The following is a 21,324-nucleotide window of genomic DNA, read 5'->3' as shown; positions in this document are numbered from 1 at the left end:
CTGAAAATTATTAAATGTCTCTTGATAAAGCTGTCTCATTGTTTTTTACTGTAATTGTTTGATTCTTGTCAAAACGTTTGATCATAAAAACTTTAATGACCAAAATAAATAAATAAATAAATAAATAAATGAAATGTCTGTTTGATCAAAAACATAAAATGAAATGTGACAGATTTGCAAATGGTAAGCTTCCTGTCTTTTCATTAGGCATACCTCCTTCTCTCGTGGCTTTAGCAGAACTCTATAAAAAGCTCAACACAAGATAAGGCTCAGTTGTGTATTCCCATTCATAGGCTACTATGGCTACTAGGTTTGCCTTTCCTTTTGCAACGTAACACAGCTCTAAATGTGCATTCAGTATCCAGTTTAGAACACATTTCCATCATTCAAGTGGGCTAATTTTATCGAAATATTTTCAACCAGTGCAAAACTGTATTTAATTTTCACATTTTATCATTCTGCCACACTAGACGCGCCTGTATAAATCACTTTGGTTGTTTAGGCTTTTTAAATAACTTAAGTAACTTTTTACAGACGGCTCCCTGAGCGACCCCTCCACGTCCACCCATTGACCCCTCCCCCAAAGTCCCCCCTGGGGCATCCCGCGGCGGTGGGCTCAAAAGCCAGAGCGCACCGAAGCGCCGTGGACACAGAGTGGATGCCAAGAAGCGCCATCGCAGAAACACAACTTTGGAGCTGCACGGTGACGAAGCCTCAGTCCAAACGTGAATCCTGCGTGCGCCCCGCGGTGCTCCACCAAACCCGCCAAAGGACCACGGGGCTGCCGCTGGCCGTCCCGCTGCAGCGCCACAGGGGACCGCGCGGAGGAAACATTCGTCCGCCCGCAGTCAGAGCGTCGGATGAGGAGAAGAGGAGAGCGGAGGGCATCGGATAGGCCGAACTACAAGGAGTGAGTATTGGCTACGTTCAGCAGAGATGCCCTGAACTTTGCAACACTGACACTTGTCCGCAGCAGGTTGCAAAATTAAATAGGTAGATCTTACACTTATAATCAAACGTGTAACTTTTAAACAATTATTTTTTTATTTGAGGAAAGTAGAACACTTGATTTTGACAGCAGTGCAGTTAAATTAATCTACTCAGGTTATTGCTGTCTATTCTGGTAAGTAGTAAAAAGGCTTTCTTCAGTTTAGATTTAAACAAAGTTTACCGATCCACAAATGACATTATTTGGACACAGTAGCTCACACATCACATTAAATATAATAACAGAGAGCAAAAATATAAATGGTAATCATAATTATTTCTTTTTAGTTAGCCAATTTGAACAGAATCCTGTATTGGCCTCGATCTTATGGTTTAGGTTACATTTGTGTTTTTATTCTCTTGTTTTTCCTTTTGTATAGCATAGCCTACAGAGACTCATGTTTTCTGTGTTATAGAGCCATTTAAAGAACTCCTTTTATTTATTTATAGCTGCTTCTAAAATTAACACACCACTTCTAGACGCCCATGTCTGCAGCAGGAGGCACAACTGTGTATGAAAGGAACTAATGAGGCCTAAGTTGATGTAATTTTGTTTTGTTTTGTGACAGTGGCAGCTCCTGACTTATTGGACCCAAAATCTGCAGCTCACAACAGCAAACCACGGCTCTCCTTCTCCACACTGACAGCGCGGGAGGAGAGTGAGGTGAGGCTAGTACATGAAGGGTCATGGCGAATTCAAATGGCATCTGTGTTTTTTTTTGGGGATGGCCTTTGACTGATCGGATCCAGTGTTGCAGGTGGTTGCCACGGTGATGAAGTGGAAAACGGTGACTGCCATTTTTGTCCTGGTGGTCTTGTATCTGGTGATGGGTGCAGCGGTGTTCAAAGCATTGGAGCAGCCCCATGAGAGGTACAGGATTATGAGCAGTTATCAAGTATCAAGTGGTAGTAGTATCAAGTATGTGTTTCAGTGAAGGTGAAGAAATGACATGTGGTCCACCACCAAGTCATTTGAAATACAATGACCAGAGCATTCACTATAAATCTGATGAGTGAATTTTAATGAAGTTATAGAGTAGATATCCTAAGACAAACTTTGTTGCATAAATCTTAATTAAAGCAACATTGCACAACATTTAGGAGGTGGCACCTGCCAGATTCCATGGAAATAGAAAGTTATCACCATACTTGGGAAGATTTTCCATGGATTTCCATGGAGACAACCAGGAGAAGGCCCTTTTCCATGCCAAACAAGAATCAGGTTTGTGTGTGTTTATGTTTTCAGTGCAATTAAAAGAAAACAAAATAAAATTTTATATTATTTTTTTGGCAAAAAGGTTACATGCTGGAGCTTTAAGGAATTGCTTTGCAATTGCTTTTGTGATTACATGACAAAAGAAAGAGTACATTAAATATAATGTGTGTTGTTGTTGTTTTCTGGCAGTGCCCAGCGCGTGGCTATCTTGACCCAGAAGCTGGAGTTCCTGTCAAAACACCAGTGTGTGAACCACAGCGAGCTGGAGGAGCTGGTGAAGGTGAGACTCAAATCAGCACCAGGGACAGCTCCTAAAGCACAGGACAAAACTCTGTTTTTATGCTGTCACTAATATTTACACAGGGGCCTTATGTTTTTATACAATGAAATATGAGAGTTACAATGACTTTTTTAACAGAGTTTTACTTTTACAGCAAATAGTGTTGGCCATGCGCTCAGGGGTGAACCCAACAGGAACCCTCAGTAATCACAGCAGCCTGTGGGACCTGAGCTCGGCCTTCTTCTTTGCTGGGACAGTCATCACAACTATTGGTACAGTACATGTGGATACAAGGTTTTAGAAATGGAATTTATATCCATTATTGAATCTTCTAATACTTTATCTTATCACACCATGCAGGCTTTGGAAACACCTCTCCACACACTCATGGAGGGAGGATCTTCTGCATTGTTTATGCCTTACTGGGAATTCCTTTGTTTGGATTTCTCCTGGCTGGTGTTGGTGATCAGCTTGGTACAATATTTGGCAAAGGAATTGCCCGAGTGGAGAAAATGTTTGTTGTAAGTTTCTTTATTTATTTATTTTTTAAAGAAAATGTAGAATAACTGGTCCTGCGTGTCTACTGGAATGTTTCCCAGTATGATAATTAACATATATAGCTAGCATTTATTTCATTATGGGTGTTTTACTGCTCAACAGATCTTGAAAAATATGACTCTACCACGAGTGGAGTCACCACTCCACATATCTAACTTGTAATTTGGCCTGATGGCATTGCCTGCTTGTCTCCATGAAGATGGATAAGTTAAATGTAATTCTGAGGAAAGTTTGAGGCAAAACTTTAACATCTCTATGGATACAAGCAGGAAAATGCCACCAGAAAAGTGACATAGTGCACCTTTGAGGCTGTGCTCTGGTACAAAAGTATTATGTGTGAGACAGCAGCATTCTTCTCAGTGAATATGAACAGCCTTTTAGCTCTCTGAGAAAGACTTTGTGTTATAATTATGCATGTGAGAAAGAGGGTGGACACTTTGCTCTTGTTCAAACAAAGACAATTATATTATATATTTAGTTGTGACGTCTACATGTCTAAAACTCCAAGTGGCCTTATAATAGGGAGATATTCTGTAGGTCAGGGACTCTCAAACCTTCTGAGGCCAGAGCCCCCTTATCGGTACAAAAATATAAACCAGGAATACTGTTTTCCACAATGACCATAATACAATTCAGAAGTTCAAACCGTGTTTATAACCAAATTTGGATGAGAACTTTAAACTACTACACTACTTAAATTTGCCTCAGAATCAATAAAGTATCTATCTGTCTGTCTGTCTAAATCTATACACTGTACATATTGTTATTTTGAGTGAAATTATCTAATCTTATCATATGATTTTTTTTGCAGCATGGTGATATCAGTCAGACTAAGATCCGGGTCATATCCACCATCCTCTTTGTCCTGTTCGGCTGCCTGCTGTTTGTGGCTCTCCCTGCGGTCATATTTAAACACATTGAGGGGTGGTCCGCTCTGGAGGCTCTTTACTTTGTGGTCATTACTCTCACAACCATAGGATTTGGAGACTTTGTGGCAGGTACAGTGACAGCGTAAGGATGAAAGATTATGTTTATGTATTTATTTATTTTTTTCTCATATTAGCTCTTGTGTGCACACAGGTGGCTCTGATATTGCATATTTGGACTATTATAAACCAGTGGTGTGGTTTTGGATTCTGGTGGGACTGGCTTACTTTGCTGCCATTCTCAGCATGATCGGTGACTGGCTCAGAGTCATCTCAAAGAGGACCAAAGAAGAGGTACAAGCTCTTCCTTTGTGCTATAACTATACTGATTTTTTATCTGATTTTGGCTTTATGTACAATGGCTTGATATGTAAGTGAGCTTTTGCCTTATCTTAATTAAATTTCAATGATTGGGCCACTTTCTAATTTGTATCAACACAGTCTCAGGGCATTACTGTGAGCCTCTCCAGGTAGATGGGAAAGATGGATTCTGTGGAAGCTAAAAATAAACCGCCATTTTTCAAATGTTATAAGTGACTTGAGAGAGCGTTTCTGCAGTACTGTGAAAGTGTCCAGCATGTGGGAATGTGAGTACAGAGTAAAAGGGGCACAACATATTCACTTATATAATATTAATATTAAATAGATGATATACAATCACTTTCAGCATTAGATTGTAACTTTAATTTCCACAGGGTTTGGAGAGTTTGTCATTTCATTACAATAAACAGAGGCAAATAAAATATGAGATTTCATTATTACATTAATAAAAAAATAAATAAAAAAACAAACAAACAATGATGATTAGTAATGAGTTGCAACATCAAAAGAATCTATACAAAATGCAAAATCACTTCTAAACAGTTGTTGACAAATACAAACAAAAATTGTCCCACTGCTCAACCTACATTCATCCTCCCCTACATTCTCTCAGGCTGCACTATCCATAATCCTCTAAGAGAATTTTTAATATTATGTGATTTTCTCTGATTGTAATAATTGACTCTCTCACAGGTTGGTGAGATCCGGGCCCAAGCAGCCGAGTGGACAGCATCGGTCTCTGCAGAGTTTAAAGAGACGCGCAGAAGAGTGAGTGTGGAGCTTTATGACAAGTTCCAAAGAGCCGCCTCCATCAAGCGCAAACTGTCCACAGACTTGGCCTTCAGCACGGCCTCGGAGCTCTCTCTGCCCAAAAGGACTGTGTCAGTCAACTTTAATGATGAGCTGGAAAGGAGGGAGGCTGCACTACACGGGCTAACCACTCCACTAATGAAAAAACACCTGTTCATGAACGGAATGGACCCAGAAAGAGGAGACATTTCAAACTTAGACAACATCAAGTGAAAGACAAACTTTATACATCAAGTATGAAACACTATTGTGGCACACATTTACTATATGAAAGACTTTTTTAATTTTTTTGTGAAGTCCCCGGTTATCAAATCAAACCACCTTCTGAACATTGTATGTTAACAGTGTCTCCTCTGCTCAGATCAGAGTATTCCTCTTTACTCATGGATGTTTAGAGATAAATTAGTGTGCCTTTAACCTGTGTATTTTCTTAACCACACTGAAGCTGTGCCAAAGCGCTATATGAAAGCAGTGAAACAAAAGCATTTTTTTTAAAAGGACAAATTAAAGACACCATACCTATTCTGGCCTTAACAGATCCATAAGGATCTTCACTTTGTTGCACTTTCTGTTCATGGTTTAAATCAGCTGCTTACTCTGTTCACCAATACCTGTTCTGCCCCGTGCTCAGTTTGGAGAGGTGTAGTGAGAGAAACATTATCACTTTATCTGCATTTTTGCTTGGCTCTTATCATAGTACTACTGTTTTTATTTAAAAAAAAGGTCTTTTTAATATATTTCTTAAATGTTGTATTTTATACTGTGTCATATGTTTGTATTTGTAAAGAATTTGTATTAAACAAAGCTCATTAATTATAGTCTGTTTTGGAATACACTCATCATCCACTTCAGAGGGCACCTGGTTTTGCAGAATACTGCCAAACTGACCAGACCCAACATAAATACACAGTGCAACAGACTTGTCTAGTGATAAAGCATCAGCAGTTTACAATGTTTGTAGCTAGATTACAGGTCAATGAAAGGTCAAATAAAGAATAAAAGTCTCATAAAAATTGAATCACATCAACAATTCTCTGGAACTGATTCTCCACCAAACATAAAACCACAAGCAAAACCCTCTAACACTAATAAGTTACTAAAAGGGTCTTAAAATGAAGGTGTTATAAAATAGTACAAACCCAATCAAGTTATTTCGCATAATTTACAGCAAACAGAAGTGCTGTAGAACTGGAAGGGGGACAGTCCTCTCCTTGAAAATCCTCTGCTTTCAGTATTTTGCTGTTTATTTGTACTTGTTTGGTGCCATTGTTTCAATAATATTTATCAAAATCATCTTAGGCGCCAGCTGAGGGTATGGACTGGAGCTACGGGTCAGTTTGACAGCTCACCTAAAATACCATGGACAGTTCTAAAAGCGTCAAAGTCAATGCTTAACAAAAATGGTGGTCCCTATGGGACAATGATGATGGACAATGGTGTCCCTCCTCTGTGGAAGATTTTAATGTCCCTTTCTGTTAAACTCCTGTTACAGGCCTGGGTATACAGGGGTGCAAAAGGGTGTATTGCAACTTCAGTTTAAAATGTTTGCACCCTAATTTCAGGCTCCTAAAACCATAATGTCACTTAATGAAAATGTATAATGTTTGCACCAGTTCAAACTCGAATGCACCCTCAGCCAGTTTGGTCTGCACCCGGGTCTGTCCTGTTATCTCTAATATGGGAACAGGTTTAGGGGTCTTCTCTGTCACCCATACAGTTCACAGCCTGGATGTCTCATCCTCCGTTATGGGGCAGTATGTGCCAGCACCAGCAGGTCTTATGATGCGTAATCTAAAGTTATGACAACAGGAAGTACAGCCCAGAGTCAACACTGCTACGGTTTACTGTGCTTCAGGAGTTTAGTTACAGTCAATGTAGCTTTGTGAACAAGGCAAAGAGGTCAGTATAAAAAGGATGCCCATATCTAGCCATACATGCTAAAAGTTATACTGTGACACATTTTACTTAATAAGTGGAGTTTCCATGAACTTTTACATGATGTGGGCCTGTTATTTAAGGTGACGTTCAGATAAAGTAAAATAACTGCTGTGTTTAGACATACAGTGTGGTAAATGTATGCCTGCTATATCTGAAAAAAAAAAAAAAAAAAAACACTTTAGAACCCATTTATCTCAATGAAATTCAGTCTTTTTCTCTCCTCTGCCCACTCCAGTAGACTTCCTGCAGCTTGGGCCACAGAGCTTACACAGTGAGTGAAGAATGGCTCAAATCATGCATACAGGGGATTGGTCTGTCCGCCTGTGTGCGCCTCAGACCACCCGCTCTCGTCTGGTGCCAGTGTTCACAGAGCTCAGTAAGTTGGTTCTGGCACCACAGCTTCCGCCCCAGCTCCAGCCAGAGGTTTGTCACCTCCTCTGTTCCCATATCCCAGGATGCACTGCTCTCCTGATCACCATCTGACACACAGACACACATTTGCATTGATTATGTGTTTTCTGACATGTCTTGCTTTTTGTTCCTAAGGTCAAAAGGTCAGTACAGTGATCCAGCACTGGCTGTCAATCCTCCAGATGCTTACATAACAAAAAAGAAAATCAATCTTTATTGATCCAAAGATGGGCCTGCTGAGTGTACAAACCATTTAACAGGGTATGCCTGTCTACATTTCTCAGAACAAGGACACTCAACAGGCTTCAGGATACAAGAGAATAATGTGGACAAACTGACAAAACTCTAGAGCAGCATTTACACTGGTCACTGCATCTGCTTATTAAAATATATAAAGATGACATGTCATTTTCCATTTCACATATCTGAGCAAACATCACCAATACATTTGTTTATTTGTGACATATTTCTAAAACCGGTTTAACCTGTTTACATGTATAGAGCATAGAGGGATGATCCAACTGTGGGCCAGGAACCACCAATGTAGGTCATTCCAGGACTTGGCCGACACCTTTTGCTTCTTTTATTCGTTTCATTTTTCTCAGTGGTTGGTTCCCAATGATTGATTTCTGAGGTTTTTTGTTTTTTTTTTGAAGTGCAGAATTTTTAGACAAACATAATATTAAAACAGGTAATGGCAATAATTGAATATAGACTAGGTGCATCTAAGAAAGAATCACCATAACATAAAAGTGGGCAGGTTCAACAGATATTGGGTTGGTCTTGAAAACTTTACTCTAGCACTTGATCTAAGTAGTGAAATTATACTCATGCCATTAATTAAAAGTCAAACACAGTTTGAGCAAGATAAAATCTTTAGTAAACTTTTCATCAGCTATTTACATTTATGAAACTGACTGGGAGTTTAAAAACAGTTATAAAATAAAATGCATTAGTTAGTACAGGCTACACTTACAGCTGCCACAAGCAAATAATGAAATAATAAATGATACATACATGAAGCATACAGCTACAGCACACTATGCACAAAGTCCAAAAGGAATCAAATCAAAAACAATAAGCAAAATACAAATATCTAACAAGCACATAAAGAAAAATGTAAAAGGACTAAAACGGATCAAAATTAGTTCCTGAATGTATAGTTGTGTTTTGGAGAAGTTAGGCGGCACCAATCTGACTGAACAGTGCACATGTTAGACATCTTACATTAAAAAAGTGCAAACCCTAGTGTAAATACGAACCCCAGTTGTGACTGGTGAGAACTGAATGTGTGTGTGTGTGTGCACGTGTGTGAAATCTACTGAACGTGACAGTTTTCTCCCTGTGCGTGTGTCTGCTCAGTCTTCTGAATTGTATTTGGATCCTTTGCACTTTGCGAGAGACGTTTCCTGGTTGAGGCTACATCAGCAGAGGGGCTCCGCGGGTGAAGAGGCTCCAGCACCTGTGGATGAAACCGGATTAGTCAAACTGAAATTTGTACAACGTTGTGGACTGATCAGTTCTGGTCTGAAGAGCTTACCTTGTCCGTCTCTGAAGATGTAGAGCTCTGTTTTGACATGAGCCGAGGGCTACAGCGCCGCACTGTGGTTCTTCTGACAATAAATGGGCTGGCCTCGCCTAAAGGAATATCTGCAAACCCTATAAAAAGATATTTTTAAAAATATGTTAAAACACTAGTCATATTTTATGGTAAATATTTGCTGCGTACCTTTCTGCACCAGCTCTGGGAGTCCTTCAGGTCTGAAGTCCTCGTCCTGTTCAGCCTTGGGTCTGGGAGTGGTGGCAGCTGTAGCTTTGATTTTCTTTGTCAGGTTGTGCAAAGCTTCTTGAACAGGATCTCTGTCAGTGACATCACAGTGGCCCCTCTTTGTTGCTCCCAGAGGAGAGCGCAGAGGTGTGGATGGGATGTTCTCAGAGTTTTCAATGGTGTGAAGTTTGGAGGTGGACTTCCGGTTGGAGCGGCGGGGGCCCTCGTTAACATTAAGGGTTTGTTTGTTGGTGATCTGCTCCAGGCGTGCAGTCAAGGCGTTGTTTGTCTCTTCTAATTTGTGCACTTGAATCATCAGCGTGCAGTACTTGTCCATGCTCTCGTCAGCCTCTTGACTTTTCTCCTCCACAAGTTTGTTCAGTTCATTCAGGTCAGTCTTGGCTTCTTCTAACTCTTTGTTCTTTGTATCCAGTTCCTTCTTTAGGAGTTCTAGAGCACCGTTTACCTGTTGCAGTTTTCTGTTGCTTTGTTGATCCTCACTGGTCTTCATTTCAAGGGAAGCTTTCAGACTGTGCACGTGTTTCTCGCTCTCCTCTGCTGCCATCTTGAGTTGGCTCACCTCTTCACTGCCATTTACACATTCTAAAAATTTAACATGTGTTAATGTGTCAGAGCCAAACTACCCAAAAATAATTCACAGAAACACGCACCTGCATGATTCAACATGACTTGTTTTTCCTCCTCCAGTTGTTTGCAGGTTTTCATCAGTAGACTGATCTTGCTCAGAGCAGAGTCTTTTTCTTTAGAGAGTCGAGCAGCACGGGAAGTCAACTCAGACACCTGGAAGACAATTGTTTAATGTTTTGTTCCATGTTTCATACTAATGATTAAACATAAAAGACTTTACCTGGTCATTTAGTTCTGAGATGGATAATTTGTTTGTTTCCAGCTCCTTTTCCATTGAGGACACAGCAGATTGGAGAAGCTCCTTCTCACACTCTAGTTTTTCTTTTGCCTCCTCAACTTTCTTCTTCTCTTCCTCAAGTGAAGAAATGGCAATATTCAGTGCATCTTTTTCTTCTTTTAACAAACCATACAAAGACTGGCATTTCTGCATCTCCACCTCTAGTTCCTGCTTTTCCTGATTGATTTTCACTTTATCTTGCTCGCACAAAGATAATGATTGCTCCATATCATTTTTGTTCTTTTCCACCAACACCAAGTTTGAATGAAGGTTTTCATTTTCTTCTTTTGCCAATGCCAGAGTGGACTGCAACTCATCCCTCTCCTGTTTGACTGAAATAAGGACTGATTCTAGTTGAACATTTTCCTCTTGTACCTGTCTGTTTTGTTCTTCAATTTTTTCTTTTTCATTTGTGAGAGCTGTTACAGACTGTTTTAATGTTTGCCTGTGGTCTTCTTCTTGGTGGCGCATCACTTCCAAAGCTTCCCATTCCTTCTCTTTAGCTGCAATGAGAGTTTTAAGTTCCTCCGTTTCTTTTTCCAAAACCTTAATGCGACTGATCAGGTTCTGCTTCTCCAAGTCCCACTGCTCCTCCTCAGTTTTAAGTCTTTCTCCTTCTTTTTGCCACTCATTTAAAGAACTGCTTAACAGTTTCTTCTCATTTTCATGTTCCAGTAGAACAAACTGCATTTGCATCTTCTCTCCCTCCAATTCTGCACATTTTTGTTCAAGGGAAAGTGTCTTCTTCTGCAAGTCTTCAAGCTGTGTTTGGAGATCCCCTACTTCTCGAGTCTGTCTGTCTGTGGCTTCCTTCATTCCCCTCTCCAACAGCAGCACTTCTTGTTGTTTGTCATTTTGAACTCGCTCCAAACCTCGCTCCAGTTCTTCTTTAGCCACCTTCAGTCCTTTGATTTCTTGTCTTTTCAGTGTTAGTTCTTGTTCCATGCTTTCCTTTTCAAATTTGAGGTGGTCCAGTTCAGTAGAGAGCTCTTTGAGTTTTTCATTCAGCTCCTTTTTCTCTTCCTCAACCTAAAGATAAAGATGTATTCTTTGTTATAGCTATAATAAAAGATTACAATTATGTCATAATATAATAAAATAAGTACTGTACCTTTCTTATTTCCTCTTCCAGTTCAGCTTTGACACTTTCTGCCTACATAAAAGAGTTTGGAAATGTGAACTCGATAAGAAGACACCAGTGATGCTTATTAACCAACTTTGCTTTTACCTGAACCACTGCATCTTCAAGACTCTGCTCCACATCCTCCTTCTCTCGCTCAAGGGCGTCAATGCGATCTTGAAGTGCATCAGCTTTCCTTTGTGCAGCTAAGAACAGACTAAAGTTACACGGCTATAAACTTACGGAAAAAAAAAAAAGAGCAATGTCCGGTTGAGGCGAGTGTCAGCTCACCTGTTGTAGCTTTAAATCATTTCTTTATGGTGAGATTGTACTTTAAAGCTCAGATTAAAGTCTTGATTGAACTTGATTTAAAGGAATCAAAAGAAAATCACCTTTAAGCAGTTCCCCTATCTTCTTTTTCTTGTGCTCATCTGCCTCAATGCGGACCTGGAGCTTTTCAATACCAGTCCTCATCTGCTGCACTTCGTCTTGAGTTGCGTTCAGACGAGAAGCGATCTCTCCTTTTTCCAAAAGAGAAGACTCCAGGGAATGTGTCAGACGAGTCACTTCGCCCTCGAGACACTGTTTAGAATGAAATATGTTTAAATCAGTTCATGAATATTTCAGTTTTTTAAGGTTATATCAGGTAGCTCACCTGTATTTTGGTGGTTAACAACTCTGTGTTGTTGACATCAGAAGTGTGGTCCTCATGTATTTTCTCCAATTGGCCAATCAGATCCTCTTTCTCTCCACTCTGCTGATCTAGAGTCTGCTCTAAAGTTTTGACCCGTTTCAACAACTAATGGAAGAAAAATAATCAGTTTAGATTTGTAGAGAAGGGCATGTAAGGACAAGTAAAACTGCTACTTAACCCATTTTATTACCTCTTCTCTGTCAGTTTTTATTTTCTCTGTGTTACTTTGCAGTGCATCATACTCCTTTTTCCTTGCTCTGATGTCATCCTCCAGGATTAAAATTAGTTCTCTGGTGTCAGAGTTGGTCTTTTCCAGGCTGTGCACCTGCTTTTTACACTGAGACAGCGAGTGGCTCAAATCATCTCGCTCTTCTGTGCAGGAGACCAGTTCTGACCTCAGCTGGGTCGTCTGCAAAAATAGTTGTTTGTTGTGTAATTATTATTACTATTAACATATCATCAACTTCCAGTAAATGGTCCACCAAATGATGCACTGTGTAATATATAGGTGGGGAACAAACCATAGAAACAAGCTAGTGGCGAAACCCAGAATAAATACCCAACTTCAATAAGGCCCTGGAGCCTGGCTTCAGTACATCAGCATTTACCTCTGTCATGAGTCTCTCCATGTTGTTCTCCATCACAGAACAGGCTCGTCTTTGGATTTCGAGGTCTTGCTTCAGTTTGGTGCCCTCCTCCTGCAGTGTCTCCAGCTCTCCCTCCATCCCAAGAATGTGCTGCTCCAGGTTTGCCTTTTCTGAGCGTACCCTTTTTAATTCACTCTCCTGCTGAAGGAACTTCTCATCCCACCCACCTACAACAAAACAACATTTCTGGAGAGTCTGTACTACACATCACTAATTTCTAAGTAAATTTTAAAAAACTGACCTTTGGCCATCTCATGTCCTTCAAGCATCTCTACGATATCAGTCAGCTGGCATTTAGCAGTTTGAAGCTGCAGTGTCAAAGATTCATTATCCTCCGTCAGCTTTCCCACCTATAAAACACCAAAGAATGTTTAAGTAACATACGTTTTTACATTTAAATCTGTAGCTAGCTGTAATATTCACCTGGTTGACAAGGCCTCTGTTTTCTTTCAAGGCGATGTTTAGTTGATTTATGGCCTCCTGTGCTTTTGTCTCAAAGGCAGACGTTTTCTGTTCCAGTTTTTTAACATAGGTCTCCATTTCAGCACTCATCTCTTTTCTCAGCTCAAGGTCAGCATTCAATAAATCAATCTCACAGTGGAGGGTCTCCAGTGTGTCATCTTGTGCCCCCACTTCTCCACTGAACTGAATTGTACTAGATGTTGCTGTTCAAAGATTGAAATGAGTTTAAAAAAATAAGTATGAAATCTTCCATAGTAAAAACATAAGTGCCAGAAAAGCTGAAGCTGTATTTATTACCAATGGATTTCATGTCTTTTGTGAGATGAGAGTCATCTGTGATTTTAGGTAGAGCATCATCATCTTTTGGAGGCTAAAGGAATGGAAAGTTACAAAGGATCTTTTACAAAGTATTTACAGAATATACATGTTTGTTTGTCATGTTTATTAACATACCTGTTCTCGAATGACCATTTCTTCATAATTGGCACAAACATTTTGCATACACTCTTGTGGTGTAAAATCCCTGTCGAAATTAAATAATACATTTTAATTTCAAGTCAGTGCATAAACCCAAAACCTGTCCCTGCTTAAAGTTTCTTACCTGAGATGCGTTTTGGGGACAGCTTCTAAACATTTGCCCATGGCCTCCAAACTTGTCTCTTCCCCTGTATAAAGAAATGGAGGTAATGAACACTAGACCTCAAAACAGTAGAAATTAACAGAAACAAAAATACACACCATCAACAGCTATTTCCAAACACTGTGTGGGGCTGCACACTTCAGCTGGAGTTGTATTGCTCTTTGGTTCAGAGAGCTGCACTATAAAATCATGTTGTTGGTTGACTTGTTCTTTCAGCATGCTGTACTTCTCTTTACAGTCTGCTAACTCTGTGTGTAAATCGGTGAGCTTCTGGTGTAACCTGGCCTGTTCCACCTCAAAATCTTTATCTCTGTGAAAGCAAACAAAACAATCTTCAGCCAAAGGTAATGAACAAGCACATGGAGACAATTCAGCAAATCATAATACTTTTCTTTGAGATCCTCTTCATTCTTTTTGGCCCTTCTGTCCAATTCCTCTTGGAGTTGTTCCACTTCTTGCTGTAGATTATTGATAAGCAAATCTTTTTCTTGAACATCTTTACACATCCCCATCTCCAAACTCATGTTATTTACTTCAGCCTGGACTTTGCTTAACTGTTCCACCTTATTCTGCAGGTCTCTGTTCTCGTCAGTCAGAAGGTTAAGGTGCTCTGTCATCTGTCTCAGATGAGTCAGTAACTTCTCATTTTCTATTCTGTTCTGGTCAAGCTCCTTCTGCAGTCCACTCACAGACTCCTCCAAGTGTTTTCGACGGTCTGCTTCTTCCTCAAGACGCGTTATATCACAGCTTCTTTCTAGTTGCTCTTTGAGCTTTTCTACCTCTTGCTGTGATGATATGAGTGACATCTTCATATTCTGGCATTCGTCTCCAAGAGAAGTTATTTTATAAGATAAAACCTCTTTTTCTCCATTCAGCTTAGAATTTTCATAGAGGACCTCATCAAACTCTGTTTTCAAACCATTTTTTTCATAAGTCAGTTCACTTATTTTAATCTCAAGTTGGCCTAACAGTTCTTCTTTGTCCTGCAGTTGTCTGCTCTCTTCTGTTAATTGGTTTATGGATTCTTTTAGATCTTTATTTTCTACATTAACTTGAGTTAGGTCATTCTCAAGGTTATTTTTCTCAATGACTAAAATGTCTTGATGTTCAATTGTTTGGCTCAGTTTAGTCTCCAACGTTTCCTTTTCAGCTCTGATCTGGTGAAGTTCTTTCTGCAGTTCATCCACCTCCTCCTCCAGCTGTTTACACTGGGCAGCTTCTTCCTCCAGTCTGGTTATCTCACAGCTACGATCCATCAGTTCCTCTCTGGCTGTGACATACTGAGCCTCCAGTGAACTGTTGTGAGCCTGAACTTCTTCTAACCGGCTCTCCAAGACTGACACCTGAAAACAGAAGCATTTTATTTAACAAAATACCAGTGCTTTTTTTTGTAAAATTCAGATACATTTTTTTTTCAGACCTGTGCTTTGGTATCCTCCACTCTAGCCTCCATCTCAGACACCTGAGAGTTGCTGTAAGCGAGCTGAGTCTCCAGTGACTCTATGGTTCCTCTCAGTTCCTCAGTCTGATTGTAAAATGTGTTCATCACAATCTCATTATCCTCCAAGTCCATTTGAAGCATCTCCAGTTGGACCTGGAATGATGTAATAGTTTTATCACCCCCTCATATTTTATATTGTGATTAATCAATATCATAAACTATCCTCATGAAACCAGCAAAACACAAACCTTTATTTTGTTCATGGAATCCATTTTCTCCTTCAGAAGTTCAGCAGATTTACTTTGTTCTGCTTCTACCTTCTTCAGTTTCTCATTCAGGGCTGTTATCGTGTTGTCCCTCTCTTGTAGGCCACTGGAAGCAGCAGATATAGTTGCTTTCATGGTCTTGATTTCTTCTCGACGAGACCTTAACTCCATTTTAGTCGTCACTTCTTTTTGTTTAAGTTCTTCAAGCTGATCTTTAAGTCCTCTTTCTTCATTATGGAAATGTTCAATCTCTAAAGCATGATTCTCAGATTGTGTTTTTATCTTCTCCGCCATATCTTTGATATTGAGCTCCAAAGAAGTGACTAGAGCATTTTTCTCCAAAAGGGTACTCTCCAGGTTAGATTTGATTTCAATAACAGATGAGTGATCTCTCTCAAGGACTTCTAGACACTGTTTTAATTTGGTGTGAGCCTGGTTGACCCTATTCAGGTCATCCTCTAAAACAGGAAGCCTATCTGCAGCATGTCTTCCTTCAGCAACTTTTTCTTGTAGTGACGAAATCTCTTGATGGAGGCTATTTATCTTCTCAGTTGTTGCATTACTGAAGATCTTTGATAAAAGACGAGATACTTTACCATACTGCATACAGTATAAAAAAAGATACTGGTTCATTGTTAATAAACTTACCTCCTTTTCTTGCTTAATCTCTTGAATTGAGTTTTCCAGTTCAATTTTTTGTTTCTCTAAAGACATCATCTGATCTGCAATCTGTTTGTGGTGCTTATCCTTCTCTTCGGTCTGACATTTCAAATCCTTCAACTCTTGTTTTATTTGCTCAACTTCATCCGTTTTCTCCTTTAGCATGTTTTTATGTTGTTCAGCCGCTTCAGTCAATGTTTTGATTTGCTTCTGCAGATCCTCTCCTAACTGCTCCTGAACCTTCATGAACTGATCCAAAGAAGTGATCTACAACACAATAATTATTCATTTAATTTTATAGATGCTTGTGTAAATATAAAAGATGCCAGAGTGACATCTTTAAGGACATACTTTATTTTGAGCCAGGTGTAGGTCTTGTTGGGCTTCCTGCAGACGTAGTTTCAGCTCTTCACTTTCTGCTTCCTTTGACAACACACTTTCCTCACAGTGCTTCAAAAGTGATGCTTTTTCTTCAGCCATTCTGCCAAAGATCAGATGAAGAAAAAATATTTTTGTGTATCACTAAACCCAGGTCATACAGTGTAGATCAATTAGTAAAGAATATCCAGTAACTTTTCACAGGGAAATTGTACTACTATACCTACTATACGACTATACGAATACATCCCTTCCAGTCCTTGCCATAATAATCCTTACAACTGGAGCATAGCCAGACTGGAATGGACAATACTACCACAATGTATTAAAGGGTTTATGTCTCTTGGTCCTGTACTAATGGGGAAAAACACTCTCCAATGTCCCCCTGACTCTCTGATGTAAGACAGCTTCAGTTACTCCACAGTAACAGAATAACAGCTCTACCTAGTGGCCTGTTCCTCCTGCTGAGCTGTAGCCATTATAAGACTCTCTCTCAGTTGGTTCATCTCCACGCGGCCGAGCTCCACCAGCTGGTCCTTGGAGCTGATCAGGTCATATGCTGCCTGCTGCTCTTCCTGGAGCTGGGTGATCCTCGTCTCTGCCTGCTCTGCATGGGCCACCTCCTTCTGCAAACGCATCTGAAGATCTTTGACCTAATTAGAAAGAGTTACACAAAATTAAATTGTTTTTCACTGAGCATTATGCTACGTTGCATCATCTACTTTGAGGAAACAAAAACGTACTTGAGTCTCAAGCTGCATCACCTGCACACCGACATTTTGCAGGTCTTTTGAGTGTTTCAGTTCAGTTTCTGAGAGTTTGGACTGGAGCTCTTTGTATTGGTGTTCTTTCTCCTCTAGTTCAGTGCATTTGTTTAGGAGTTCCCCTTTTAATGAGTCTATATGAACTAACAAACTGCTGTGCTTATCCTCTGCTGCAGACAGCTGTTTCTATAAAAAACACAGATGTGCCTTTATGAACATTTGCAGGGACACAGAACATAAAAGTACAATAAAAAGGTGTCATACTTTTAATTCCTCATTCGCTTCAATCAACATGTTGACACTGTTCTCAGAGCTGCTCAGTTGTTCCTTAAGTGCATTTTGGACAGCCTCGGTGTCACTGATAAGACTTTCCTTTTCAGTCTTCCACTCCAGAAGAGCTCCGTGTGCTAGTTTAAGTTCAGCACACTCACTTTGACAAGAAGCAAGACTGGATTTCAGCTCTTGGCACTCCTTTTCCAATACATTTAATTTGTTGGTGAGCTGCTCACACTCTTGTTTCTGCTTCAAGAGATCACCCTGAGACCTACAAAGAAAAACAATTACAACTGAAATCATATAATTTTACTTTTCATAAGTTATTATTTAGAAGAGCATTTTACTTGTAGTTGGTAGTCTCTGCTTCAGAGAGTGTCCTTTTCATATTATCTAGATCCCGAGTTTGTTGATCTAATTTAGACTGAAGCCTTTTAAGTTCATCGGTTTGCCCCTCAGATTTAGCTGGGATGTGAAAAGATCAAATATTAGAAATTGGCACGAGTAAAAATATTTAGCTGTACGGTTGTTTGTTACCACTTTACCTCTGAGGTCATCGAGTAGACCCTGGGAGTGCTTTAAGCTTTGGTCTGAGCTCTTTTTCTCATCCTCCATTTGACTCAGACGTTTAGTACTCTGGTCCAACTGCACAGATACATGGTTCTTCTCTCTTTGAAGCTCCTACGAAGAACATAAAACAAAGTGATACAGCTGAATACTTAAGTCTGTTATATCTGAACATTTTGTAAAATAAAATACACACCTCGACTTTCTTGTGGAGATCTTTTTCTTTCGTCTGACAGACCTGAATACTCTGCTCAGACCTCAGTAATTTCTGTTTATGCTCCTCAACGTCCTTCTCCAACTGACTTTTTTGAAAATTCAACTGTAACAAGAGTTCACATTCAAGAAACAGACACACTCTCAATGTCAAAATTTTGCCTTTTTACCTTTTCCATGTCAGACTGGAGTATATTATAATCCTTCTTAGATTGTTGGATTTCTTGAGTGAGCTTCGTCTGAGTTTGATTCATCTGCCTTTCCAAAGCCTGGTGAGTATTCTGTAACTGGGACAGCTCCTTTGCAATAGCAATTTTACAATAGTCAGTTTAGTTGAATCCAATTTTACACAGATTTTTAAACAGTAAATAGTTTACCTTCTGGCTATCTCTTTCCAAATCTTTGAATTTTTGCTCCAGGGCTCTTTTGCAGCTCTCAGCATTGTGCCTTTGACAGTTCATTTCCTCTGTCACCTGTTTTAGCTTTTGCTCAACTGATGTACACTAAACAGTAGCAAATACAAACAGTGTGGCCTTGAAACACATTGGTGACTAATAAGAATATCTGATCATTCGTATATCACACTTGGTTAGCATACCTTGACCTGAAGCTGTTGGTGCTTGTCTGTAGCCTGGGTGAGTTCATGGTTCTTCTTCACTAAGTCTCTGTCACGTTCACTCAGATCTTTGCGAGCTTGAGTCAGCTGGATTTGCAGGTCCTGTAATTTGGAGGTTTGGCTCTTTATTTCTTTTTCTTGGTTGGTCAAGTTTCTCTCCAACTCAGACACACGAGAACGAAATTCTGTAGAATATACGACAATAAATACATTGTGGTTGGTCGTATAGCAAGCAATGAAATTTGTAAATGTAATGTAAACATAATAGATAGTTCACCTTGATTTTGAGTCTTGAGTTGGTCCATCTGTTGAAAAGAACCACTGGGACTCTGCATTGAGACAGCACAGCTCAGGCGCTGGCTGGGTTTAATGGGTGTCTCATCATGGAGCTCCCATAGAGAAGCACCTCTCCTTTTCAGGGGTGTTTCCATTGCATCTTGAGTGTAGCGGTTGTGGCTTTGCTCCTGTTGCTGCCACGGAAATATTGAGGATCCTGCTTGCTGGCGAGCAGCAATATCCTTGTGGCTCACAGAGACAGATGACTGGTTCAACAACTTAAAAATCAAAACAAAAATACTATTAAAACTGATTTGTTAAAATTAGTTAAAAATAGATAAATTGCACTTACTTTAACCTGTAAAATTTTCAATTCATTCTCTAGTCTCTTTCTTTCTTCTACTTCCTGGTTGTATTTTTCCTGAAGGTCTTCAAGTCGGTTATCTTTAAAAGGGAAAAAAATTATGGTAAAAAATCTCCCAAAAAGAGAAAGAGACAAAAAACTGATGATAAAAACTAAAACATGAATTTAGTAGTACCTTGGTGCCTGTATGTCTGGACGGGAGCTGGCGTGGCAAAACCTTTTTGAGGAGTAGCGAAAGCTGGAATATCAGATGAAGAGGCCACTGAAGAAGCACCTGCAGGCTGTGAACGATCAAGTTCATTTTTGTACCTGGAAAAAAGTATTTAAATCAATTATTTTGTCAGTTTACCAGCTGAAAACAAACAGCATGCACACACTTTTTTAGTTCCTGTTCCAGTCGCTCAATGGTCTTCTTGCATGCTTTAAGCTGACCTTCAAGGTAGTTAACCTAAAAATACAAATTATGTTAACATCTGCTTTTGTAAAAGATTTTTCCAAGATTATAAAAATGTAGGCAGTACCTGTTGCTCTTTGACTCCGAGGTCATGGATAGCTTTTTGGCGAGCTTTCTCCAGAGAGTCACATGATTCAACTAAAGACTGGTTTTCTCTTTTCATCACAGATATTTCATTACGTTCACTGTCCACCTAAGTAAACAGATTATTAAAATGAATTCCACATTATGAAGGAATTAACTTTGGTTTAATATGTTTATCAGTGCACTAACTTTCTGCTTCTGTTTTTGTAGAGCAGCCTCTAAGGACTCCATCTGAAACTGTTTCTGGCTGCGCTCCTTCTTCAGCTTGTCCAGCTGGACCTCCATTTCCTGAATCCTTTGCAGGGCTTTCCCTGGAAGGCCATCCTTCCACTCCTCCACCGCCCAACTCATGGTTAAGCACCTGCAAGTGCACACATCAATACACAGTACCAAAAAAGAAGCACTCACAAAATATATTTTCGGTTTACTTTTGCCGTGCTGCACATATCAGTGTGTCTTCAGTTTTGCAATTTTTTTTTAAAAACAACATTATTTGTTTTTATTTGATTATTTACTGCTTTAACTGTTGTATGCAACAAGTAATGGGACTGCGCCCTAAACGCGTCATAAGTGCCTTATCTAGACCTACATTACTTGTTTCTGATATCTAGGCCGGCCGTAGTTGTTTTAATTTGATCAGGATGCTCGATTAGCAGTGGATAGAATAGTATGGACCACCAATAATGCTTTTAGCTATCGCATGTTTATTAATGAAGTCTACAATTACCATATTAATACCATTATCTAGTTCACGTTGAAAAGAGTAATTTTGTTACGCGCAAACGCATTTGTTTAATAAATAATAACTACAGTGATGATGTGCATAACAAAAAGCAACACAGCTAGTTAAAGCTAACTTCATCTTACTAAGTACCTCTAAGCTAACGTTACATTTCGGAAAGCATTGTTTTAATCAAACTCAATGGAATAAAGAAAGAACGGAAGAAAGAATAGGATTGATGTTTGTAACACATCGTTATTGACTAGTTTTGGATAATTTGAGTAGATCTTTATTACTCACTTTGGGCGCGATGCTCCTCTGTTTGGATCTATGGTACAAATCCGTGGTTCCTGTGTGAAATTCAAATTTGGGGGGAAGGGCAGTGAGGCATTTTCCTCCCTCGTGATTGGCTAATTTTTGTGACGTTGTCCTGAGCAGCATTTGATTGGTTGAGACCGTCTAATCGGCACGTCATGCACGTAAGTGGCTCCACAGTGCCCTCTATAAACAGCTATCGCAATGACAAAGTTAGAAGCGTCAAAAT

The 21,324-nt window shown here is 39.6% G+C and overlaps 2 protein-coding genes across 2 annotated transcripts; one reads left to right on the top strand and one right to left on the bottom strand.

Annotated features, from left to right (window-relative positions):
- The first annotated feature begins 1,596 nt into the window (after window positions 1-1,596).
- Window positions 1,597-5,780, top strand: LOC110172983 (potassium channel subfamily K member 2-like). Its single transcript, XM_055154453.1, has 8 exons — window positions 1,597-1,651; window positions 1,746-1,858; window positions 2,393-2,483; window positions 2,638-2,755; window positions 2,844-3,004; window positions 3,853-4,052; window positions 4,105-4,261; window positions 4,982-5,780. Exons 2-8 carry the CDS (start codon window positions 1,761-1,763, stop codon window positions 5,309-5,311), a joined length of 1,155 nt encoding a protein of 384 aa, XP_055010428.1. The 5' UTR covers window positions 1,597-1,651; window positions 1,746-1,760; the 3' UTR covers window positions 5,312-5,780.
- Window positions 5,781-8,304: 2,524 nt separating this feature from the next.
- Window positions 8,305-21,144, bottom strand: cenpf (centromere protein F). Its single transcript, XM_055154451.1, has 38 exons — window positions 21,081-21,144; window positions 20,249-20,420; window positions 20,043-20,168; window positions 19,899-19,969; window positions 19,697-19,830; window positions 19,510-19,601; window positions 19,159-19,435; window positions 18,864-19,066; window positions 18,643-18,768; window positions 18,436-18,564; window positions 18,249-18,371; window positions 18,031-18,166; window positions 17,833-17,950; window positions 17,477-17,756; window positions 17,192-17,398; window positions 16,893-17,101; window positions 16,422-16,551; window positions 16,059-16,337; window positions 15,393-15,980; window positions 15,124-15,297; window positions 14,091-15,046; window positions 13,802-14,013; window positions 13,665-13,728; window positions 13,517-13,586; window positions 13,361-13,433; window positions 13,025-13,266; window positions 12,843-12,951; window positions 12,563-12,768; window positions 12,145-12,363; window positions 11,916-12,059; window positions 11,653-11,842; window positions 11,369-11,466; window positions 11,252-11,293; window positions 10,084-11,169; window positions 9,887-10,016; window positions 9,177-9,818; window positions 8,988-9,106; window positions 8,305-8,909 (listed from the first exon to the last, which is right to left on the bottom strand). Exons 2-38 carry the CDS (start codon window positions 20,408-20,410, stop codon window positions 8,766-8,768), a joined length of 8,310 nt encoding a protein of 2,769 aa, XP_055010426.1. The 5' UTR covers window positions 20,411-20,420; window positions 21,081-21,144; the 3' UTR covers window positions 8,305-8,765.
- Between the last annotated feature and the right edge of the window lie 180 nt (window positions 21,145-21,324).

This window comes from Boleophthalmus pectinirostris, unplaced genomic scaffold (genome assembly GCF_026225935.1).
Source record: "Boleophthalmus pectinirostris isolate CB_2022bp ecotype Guang Dong unplaced genomic scaffold, ASM2622593v1 HiC_scaffold_19, whole genome shotgun sequence".
In the NCBI taxonomy this organism is placed as follows: Eukaryota; Metazoa; Chordata; class Actinopteri; order Gobiiformes; family Gobiidae; genus Boleophthalmus; species Boleophthalmus pectinirostris.
This window is presented reverse-complemented; position numbering and strand designations above follow the sequence as displayed.